Source organism: Eptesicus fuscus, chromosome 13 (assembly GCF_027574615.1).
Source record: "Eptesicus fuscus isolate TK198812 chromosome 13, DD_ASM_mEF_20220401, whole genome shotgun sequence".
NCBI classification, from domain to species: Eukaryota; Metazoa; Chordata; class Mammalia; order Chiroptera; family Vespertilionidae; genus Eptesicus; species Eptesicus fuscus.
The window spans coordinates 63,702,955-63,712,700 of NC_072485.1; the positions used below are offsets into that span (position 1 = coordinate 63,702,955).

At 56.7% G+C, this 9,746-nt stretch overlaps 1 protein-coding gene across 2 annotated transcripts in view; it reads right to left on the reverse strand.

Moving 5' to 3' along the window:
* The window catches only part of WT1 (WT1 transcription factor), a 45,283-nt gene extending 44,464 nt beyond the window's left edge, over positions 1-819 (reverse strand). For both annotated transcript variants that reach the window (XM_054725109.1, XM_054725108.1), the window contains exon 1: positions 810-819. In XM_054725109.1, the coding sequence (XP_054581084.1) occupies positions 810-819 (10 nt within the window). The remainder of the gene's footprint in view (positions 1-809) is intronic.
* Between the last annotated feature and the right edge of the window lie 8,927 nt (positions 820-9,746).

Consider the following 9,746-nt stretch of genomic DNA (forward strand, 5'->3'; position numbering starts at 1 on the left):
ATATGCCCCAATGGCTTCTGGAAAAACAGTTGCCACCTCTAGGGGAAAAGTATCTATGGCTAAGAAAAGGATCAGTCCTTGGGACCCTGAACCCAATGGTTGGGGCCCTCCTATGTCAGGAATCTCTGGCCTGAGGTCAAGACCAAGTGAGGAATGAGATTGGCCGAGACACTCATATCTGCTCCCTGTAGGACCACCACCGGTCCAGTCCCTCCAGCCACTGCACTGGGTCAGATGGTCCCCATTGCCCCACTCTGGTCCCAGGCATGATCCCTCTGCAACATGTGTCCCAGAAGACAAGCTGGACAGAGAAAGGAGGCCATTACCCCCATCTTTGAAACACACCCCCCCCCCCAAACGGAAACCCAGCTTCCAGGGGCCCACTCCGGGAATGTGGTGTGTCGGAGTGGGAGGAAGGATTGGGCCAGGTCTTAATTACCGGATTGTACAGATCAGGCCAAGTCTCATGCACAGTTGGCGCCACGGGTCTACAACTTAAGAAGCCACCGGGATCCTGTCATTGGCGTGACCCCAGGGGCCTCCATTTCTCGCCTGCTAAGTGGACAAAGATAACCCCCGTCCCCGTCCCGTTAGCTGTCAGGCGTGGGTGAGCTCGCTCGGGCTTCCAGGGCACTTCCTTTTGGGAGCGGAGGCCAGGCTCCCTTAGAGGCCTACCGATCAGCTTTCAAACGAAATTTGGCTCTGAGCAGCGAAGTTTGCGGAGGAAGGGCCGAATTTTGAACGGGGGAAAAAAATTTTTTTTAATAAAGGAGAAACCGAAGCGACAAAGAAATTGCCTCTTCACGAACCCTTCTCCATTCCTGAGCCGGAGTAAGCGGTGGACTCAGGCACCGTGCAGTCCTCCGCGGCCGGCTCCGCGAGGTCGATTAGCTGATTAGCGGATTAGCCGCAAGGGCCACGGGTTGCGGGCCGCCGCGTCGTCGCCTCCACACCCGGCGAGGCTCCTCGGGGCCCCTCCCACACAGAACACGCACAAGCTGGTGGACAGGAGCCGGCCTTCCTTGAATTCCCCCGGGAAGGGCGGTGGTGAAAGCTGGAGCCGAGGGGAGGGAGGGCTCTTTTAATTAGAAGCTTATCGGACGCGGGACTGATTAGGGCGCGCTGTCCGGCGGCCTCGCGCTGGATCTGGCGCGGGGAGCGCGGGGGCGGGGGGCAGGGGAGGGACCGCTGCCGGCAGAAAGGGGCAGCGTGTTCAAAGGCTCCTTGGACTACTTCTAAGGACCTTAGAGGAAGACACTCCAGGTTCCAAGGTAGCCCCTTTCCCACGATTAGTCTTAGCCCGGAAGAAAGTGCAACCTTGACCGCGCAAAAAGGCGAGACTGCTCTGCGCCATCCTTCCCCGCCCCAGGCAGCGGAGGAACCGGGTAACTACCTGGTCCGGCCATCGCCCCCTCCTCGCCGTCCTCGGAGCTGAGGGGCGTAGTGGACAGCAGGCAGTCAGGAGGCTGATATTGATGAAGCTGCTGCAGGATGCGGGGAAATCTGTCCCACAACGAAATACCTTTTTTCCAATGAGAACCAAGGAGGGTGCCCTAGTCCCTTGGGCCAAGCTGGTCTCCCCAGTGACCCCTAGGGTGGCTGGTAATGCCAAGGCTTCCTCTTGTGCTACAGTCTGGCGCTCCAGTGGGGCTTGGGGAATAGGCCTGACTGACAACATCTTTTTTTCCCCCCTCCCCAAACCCCACACTTAATCTGGGGCTACCCAAGTCCTCACCCCACTTCTGCCCTGGCAAAACCCTCAACCCTCACGCGCTGACTACAGTGGGTTCCATGCCCATCCAGCAGGACAGAGGAAATCCATGTCAACAGTGGGCCAAGATCCCTGGAAAAGTAGGTAGAAATAGCCTAGAAGGGTCTGGATTTGAGTCCCAGCTCTGCCACAAACTGAGACCTCTTGCACAACTAATTCCTTAGTGTCTGCCATGACGAAGTGACCGCTTGAGCTAAAATCGACCCACAACTAATCACTTAGAACCCAAATTTCCTTATCCAGAAATAAGGGCTCCTCTGATGTCAGGCTGTCAAGGTTCTGGCAAAAGTTGAGGCGCGTGGTCTTAATATTCAATTTCCAGTGCCTGGCATTGGCATGGAGTAGGTGCTCAGTAAATGTTTGCTGAACTGATGTTCAGAAGTAAGGTTAGGACATCAGGTATAAATGTTTTTAAAGAAGTAGGAAAAGTATATTTAAGAAATAGACAAAAAAAAAAAACGGTTGGAGAGGAGGTGAGGGGGTGCCAGCAATTGCCCTCTCTTAAGGACCACGGTTAGGCTGCCCTATTTGGGGACAGGGATCCAGGTCTTTAAGCTTCTCCGCTGGAGTTTGGCCTGGGCCTGCTGATGGCCATTCCTGTACTTTGGGGAAGGAGCTGATGCCCTTGCTTCCCTCAGCTCAAACCTACCACTAGGCCCTATATTTCTGGAAGAGACACAGAAACCCCGGAAGTCAAGAGAATAAATCGGAATTCTCCAGGTCTCAGGGCCCACCCAGGGCCAACATCAGGGCTGAAGCTGGAACAGCTTCTGACATCTCACCCCAGCTCCCAGCAGCCAAGTGAGTCCCAAGAGGTCAGCCAGTGACCCATTTATGTTTTCACTGTAAGTGAAAAACCTAAGCCCGAGGACAGAACTGAGCTTACAGGCTGTGGCCCAGGTCTGGGGCCAACTCTACACGGGGCTTTTCCTCGGGGTGGGGAGGGGGACCTCCTTCACCTTCTAGTCAGTGGTGTGTTCCCAAACCTTTTTCTTTTGGCAGCCGGCCTGCGTACTAGGGCTGTGCCCACTGGCTAGGAAGCCCACAGCTGGCCTCCCCATCCCATGCTGAGTTGATGGGATCCTGGGCAACAGACCTGCCCTGCCCTGCAGAAGGCTGGACACAGGCCCAAACAAAGCAACAGAGCCCAGATTCCAAAAATCCTCACAGTACCTAGATGGACTCAATGATAATGGTGCAATAGTATTTTGCTGTTGGGAGTCTTAAATCAGTGGGTTCTCAGGCCGCTCCACATAGCACACATCTACACAGGAACTCAACTCACATCACACACCTGCCAGTCTTGCCAAGAACAGACCCGTCAAGTTTTAGGTGGGCTGCTCTACCTTCTGTATTTAGAACCCCTAGCCGAGGTAAAGTCAGCCTTCTGCACAGATCATCAGGCCAGACCCAAGTCCCAGGATGTCCATCTCCACTCCTCTCTTACAGATGGGGAAACTGAGGCCTGTGTTTTTGCCGAAGGTAACACCAGCCTGCTAAATAGAGGTGGTATGGTCAGAGACTAGGAGTCTCTAAGAGGGACACTGAGCTATTCCAACACCCTTTGAGTCCAAAACACTAATTTCATTTCTGAAATAGCTAGAGTGGAGGACCCTCCCCAAGGGTCAAGGTTCACAGATTCCCCTAACTAAGAGAGGAGGACAGTTTCACTTTCACCTGGGCTCCTTTGTTGTCAGGTGCTCCCGGCTGGGCTACTGCACGAAGAGACCACCTAGAGATGAGGACAGAGCCCTCCTTCCGCCTCGGGAGCCCAGCACCTCCTGCAAACAGTACACACGCTGCTTCTATCACCCCACGCATTCCAGAAACATCCCAGCCTCTAAACTCAGCGAGAAATTTTGCTCCAGGAAAAGCGTTCGCCATTGCGTTGGTAAAGTATGTCCTAAAATATCGAATCCACCCGAATCGGTTTAGGTTCTCAAACAGTGCAAAAATAACAAACAACAATTAAAATAAATTTAGAAACCAAACTACAAGGGCCGAGCCCCGTTGATTCAGGGCTGGTCAGGGAGAAAGACGTGTGTGCGGGCGCCTGTGCGGGGCGAGAAAACCACCGTCTGTGCCCCTCCCTCGATGTACAATGACTGAAAACAGCAAACAAACCTGTCCCTGTTATACCCCTCAAGTCTTGCAAAAAATCTTCCCTGGCTAAGCCCCGCGTTCATTGACGAGGAGGCGCCCGAAGCTCGGGCCTCGTTTCATTGCCTATGGTGGGACCTGGTTCCGCACAGCTCGGAATCGGACCAACGGGGTTCCTCTCTTCTAGCCCTGGAGCCCGCAGGGCCGCCACCTGAGCTGGAACCAAGGAGAGATCCGCTTCCATACGAGCTAGCATATGCGGGAGCCATACGCAGACAATGACCAAGTTCCAGGAGAGCCACCGACTAGTTGCTCATCCTTTCACTTATCCATTCTCGCGCTCCATGACACCTAAGGTGCGTCTAAAGGGCCAACTCCGTGTTAAGGACTAGCGCAATCCCTGGACATTTTGGTGCGGAGGAGGCAAGCACCGGATGCTCATCCTGTGCTGGTCCCACTCTGAATCCAGTCTAAATGTCTGAAAAGTCCAATGCCAGGTGACAGTTTGGTGGTGCCTGGAGCGACAAAACCTCTTCCGAGGCACAGCCAGAGGCTGCATCCCCCTCCACACTCCCAAAGGGACTCGCAGCCCCGGAATCTTCAGGGGTCGGAGGGGCTCCAGATGACCTCCCGGCTCATGCGAACTAGCCAGTTTCCCAAGGATGTCAGGAGCCCAAACCGGCGTGAACTCCCTCTCCTGGACCCTCTGCTCCCCCAGCTGCTGCTTCCGTTACCCTCGGAGTCTTTTGGGGAGACAGCTGGTAAGAGCTGGGGTCAGGGAAGGGGCTGGACAGGGAACTACCTACGCTCGACGACAGCCCCCTCGCCACCGCCCCAAGTGTAGGGGGCGCTCCCCGGTCTGCTTACCCTGGTTGCGAATAGCGGGCTGGCTTTCGAGGCAGCTGGGCAGGTAGGGCGCGTTGGGGAACATCCTGGCCTGGCCGGAGGACGCCTGGCTGGGCGGAGGAGGGCCGAAGGGTCCGTAGCGACAGGCTCCGGCTGTGCCGGTGAACTGGCCAGAGAAGTGGACGGTGAAGGCGCTCAGGCACTGCTCCTCGTGCGGCTCCGCACCGCCCCAGCTCGGCTCCTGTTTGATGAAGGAGTGAGGCGGCGGTGGCGGGGGTGGCGGCGGAGCCGGCGGAGGGGCCGGACCGCCCAACGAACTGTATGCCGAGGCGCCCGGGGGCGCAAAGTCCAGCACCGGTGCCCACTGCGCAGCGCCGCTCACGGGCAGGGCGCAGCCGCCGCCGCCGCCGAGCGAAGGTACCGCTGGCAGCAGCGCGTTCAGGTCCCGCAAGTCGGAGCCCATTTGCGGCAGCTCTGCCCCGGACGCGCCGCGGCTCCTCCGGTCTGGCAGGCGTTCGGTGCTGGACTCGGCCACGCCTAGCTTGGCCCAGATACTACCCGGGCCCCGGATCCCCAAATGCTCGGGCTGCTGAAGACACCCAGGTCCAGAGCGGAGCGTGTGCGAAGACGCCGGCTCCGGGACACACGTGGAAGCCGGCTCCGGTGGCAGGAGAAAGTCCAGGATCGCGGTGAGGAGGCGGCGGGGCCCCGGCTCCTGGGCTGCAGTCCCGGCTCTGGGTGGGTGGGTGGGTGAGTGAATGAGTGGGAGGGCGGGCGGGAAGGGGGGAGCGGGCAGGCGGTCGGGTTTCGGAGAACCCCCGGGTGTGGGCGCTGCCTTGAACTCCTTATCCAAGCTGCCTGGCTGCCCCCAGCTTCCCAAAGCTCAAATAAGTGGGGCCGGCGGCTTGGGAGGAGGAGGAGCCAGGAGTCTCGGCCGCTCCATTCACTCTGCAGTCCAAGCCCGTCCAGGCGTCGCGCGCGAGTCCTCGGGGGCGCCCTCGCAGCGAGGGGGGGGGGGGGCGGGCTTGTGGGAGCGTTCCTCTCGGAGACACCCTCCTCTCCTACCTGCCCAGTCTCTCAGAAGGCCTGTGGGACACCCCACCCCCACCCTCCCCTTCTCGGCCTTGGCGAGCGTGGACGTCTCGGGGCACTGGCGAGTCCCTCCAGGTGAGCAGTGAATGTCCCCTCCGCCAATACGTGTGATGGGGGTAGGGATGTTCATCGAAGAGGGCGGGTTGGAGGGAGGGGCTGGGGGCTCCACGAGGGCGGGAACTTCTGGAAAGCGGTGAGAACTTTCCGGGACTCCCAAGAGGCGGATTCTCTTGCTCCTCTAGCAGGAGTCCGTCTCTCTCTCTTAGAGCCGTCGGGCTGGGGTGGTGGCCATAATCTCGGGGTCACTGGGGAGGAGAGGGGCCCCTTGTGGGTTCCGGAGGTCAGACTCAAGGGAAACGTGGAGGACCTGGAGGGGTTGCTTCAGTTGTGATAAACGGGGGCGCGTATTTTCAACGTCTGGTAATTGGTGACTTGGTGAGGTTGCCGCCTACCTCAAATCGGTGTCAGCGGCGTTTAACCTCCTTTTACAGTCCCGAGTATCTAACTCTTCTGTGATGAGTCCGGGAAAACAATGGCTAGTTTGGGGAGGAAGAAAACCCTTAAGGAAACGTCCAGAGCCTGCATATATTCCTGCCGGAGATTCCTGGCGCCCAATTTGGGGGGTTGGGGTGGGGAATGAGCAGGGCTGGGGTGGTTGGTTTCTGAAGCCGCTCCCGCAGAGCTCTGCTCCACATTCGCAATCAGGGAGCGCGAATCAGTTAGGAGCCACCAGAGACCCACGGCCCCAGGCAGTGTTCGGACGAACGTGGGGAGTTCTGAGAGTCTGGCATCGCCAAATCAGACTCCTCCCTCCACCTACTCACTCTTTGGGAGACCCCCACCTCAGAGCAGGTGTTTGAGGTTTTGTTTCCAAATTGAGTCAGCACCCACGGAACCCTGGTTAGCGTGCGTTCCAGGGGCGCTTGGAAACGCTCGGGAGAGCCAGGAGGCGGCGGGGATGGCGCAGCCTGGGACGGACAGCGGCCCCCGGCAGGAAGCCGCCCCGGTGGCTGCCAGGCCTCTTGACACCAGGCTGGTCGGCCAATCCCACGAGAAGCGACAGTCGAGGCAGTGGGAGTTTTACGAAGAAACCGAACGTTGTAAAAGCCTGCACTGGCTCTCCGTTTCTGACGCGTCGGCTTCAGTTAATTTGCACGGAGGAAACGAAGTAGCCACGGGTTCTGGCTGCGGACTCCAACCGTGTGCGGGCTCAGGACCTACACGCGGGGCACAATTCCCTCCTCTTGGGGTCGCTGGTCCCGGAGGCGCTGAGGCCAGGAGGGCAAAGGTCGGGAACACGCGCCGCCCGCTTGCTCCCCGGCCACTATCGTGGTCGTGGACCCCTCTCAGCCCTACCCTAGAGTCTGACTTTGGCTCTAGAGGCCAGCTTCTTCTCCCCTCGCCCCGACACACACTCTGGAGGCCCCCAACTCGCCTTCCAAAAGCCCCATCTCTTGATCTTAGCCTGCCGGCCAGAGGGCATGTGTGTTTGGTCTTTTTTGGTGGAGAAAGACCCAGCGAGACAAAAGTTCTGAGACCTACTTGCCCCTAGAATGCCCCAGACCTCTTTCTCAACCAACCCCTCCCCGCCAAACACACACTTTTATTTCTACATAGAAATAGTTTTTCTTAACTAGGACTCATTCAAGCCCTACCAGGGAAGGCGAACCCCTAAGAAAAGCCAGGAATTTCAATTTCCAAACGAAAAGGTCAAACATTGTTTCTCTTTTATTCTCCTTTGCAACTTTGGGGGGAGTATTTTGAAGAGGATAGCTTTTGTGTTTTTGAATCACAGGTAGGGTAAAGGCGCTTAACTCTCCACCTTTACATAAAAAAAAAAAAATAAAAAAGGTTTGCCCAAGAATGGGGTGGATTTGGGTGAGAAGAAAGGGGAGTTGAACCAATTGTGGTGTGATCTCATTCCAACCTTAGGGTGCCACCTCGCCCGACCTCCTAGTCCCAAAGGGTCAGGCCAAAAAAGTGCTGTGCGCGTCCGCAGTCCGAACGCCTTTCCCCATCCCCATGCCCAGGAGCCCAGGCGCCTCAGGGCCAAAGCCTGGGAACCTGCAAACTACCGCGTTTGCAGGGTGCCCACGCTCTCCACTTCTCCCGCCCCTGGGTAACGTTCTCTGCGGGAGCTGTGGTTACCCGGTGGCCGCGCCCGCCACGCTGCCCTTGACGCCCTGAGCGGGGGAAAGGACAAATAGTCGGGCCCGGAGGAAGGTCCACCTTGCGCCAGCCCAGCAGGTAGGCGCTCTGCTGCACCTCTTGTGGGTCGAAGCTTGTCGAGATCTGGGGAAATAAGGGCTGCGGAGACCTGGTCGTTCCCTTCTCTCACCCACCTTCCCACCCCTGTCAGCGAGGAGACCTGTGGCGCAGAGGATCTTTGCACCACCGATTGGCAGAGATGTAAATTCAACTCCTTCCGCAGAGAAGGAAACTGAGGCCCAGACGGAAGGAGGAAAGGCAGCTGTAGAGAGCCGTGGTTAAGAGCAAGGGATTGGTAGCCAGAGAATGGAATATCAGCTCCTCCAGGTAACCAACAGCTGTGTAAGCCTAGACGATTTTCATAGCCTCTCTGAGCCTCAGTTTCCTAATTGGCCAAACGAGATAATGCGATGCTAGCGCCTGACCTCATGGGACGTGAGGAGTAGACAGGAAGATAGTGTTGGCCTTGTACACATAAACGTTACCATTTTTGTAACTGTTGTTCAAGGACACGTAGCAAGTTAGTGGCAAAGCAGAGCTGAAACCCAGGTCTCCCGGACGTCCACAGGGGGGCTTTACCCCCCACCCTCTGTCTCTCCAGAGTTAATGGTATGGAGAATTAAAAAAAAAAAAAAAGGAAGGCGTGGGGGGAGAGAGGTGCCTGAAAGGTGCTTAATTATTGCAAGATTAAAAAAAAAAATGTGTCTGAATGGGAGGGGGCGGTGAGGACCTATAAACCCTCCACTTTGACCCTGGCGCTGTCAACTGCGGCAGACCGAGCCCTGAGCGGAGCCCTGCAACCTCGGGCCCAGGGACCAGGGAGCACTCTCGGGCTGCGCTCTGGGCGTCACCCCGCGCGGCTGCGGACAACTGAGTAAACACAACTAAGCGCTGCGATCTGTCAAGGGCTGGGATCGCCTGCTTTATTGGCGCCTGGCGCAGGGGCCAGCGCCCAGAGTTCCACGCGCAGCATCAGCAGCCTGACCGCAAATCCTCTCTGCCCCGCCGACTCCAGTTCAGGAATCTGCCTACCCCGGGCCGATGGGCAGGCATTTAGGACTGTTTTCCAACCCCAAGCTGGCGGTAGAAATCACACTAATTTAAATTGAAAACAATAATAAGTAAGGGAGGGTCTTTCGTTATAGTCCACCCGCAGCTCCCCACCCTGCCCCCTGTTAATTTGAAAAGTAACTCTGTTTTGTTTTTTTTAAATCAATTCCCCCACCAACATTTAAAATTCAATTCTCTGACCCAGTTGGTTTGAGGGCTCTGGACTGGCACGCACTGCTGGGTGCGCAGTGCAAAATTCCCCCTCACCCCAGCTCACAGTGTACCCGTCTGTTCCGATACCACCGTGAGATGGTCCCCGAGAGTCCCCAGTGAAAAGATTCAGCAGCGCTGCCTCTATTCTTATACCGTAAATCTTTTTAAATTCTGGAACTAATTATATAGAGGATATGTCTCAATTTGTTCTGCATTAATGCCACAGTGGGGATGGAGGCCGGGCCGTGGCCAGAGCAGATACTTAGGCCCATGAAATTGATGAACTGAGAGTTGCTTCCAGTCCTGAGCGCACCATCTGGAATTCCAGTCTGAGGTTACAATTAGAACTCCTGACCCCAGATTCAACTTTGCAAACAACAGGGGGAAAAATAGGAAAAAGAAAAAAAAAAAAAAACAAGAGAAAAAAAAAAACAAATCGCCCAGCTTATTCTGCACCTGTAAAAAA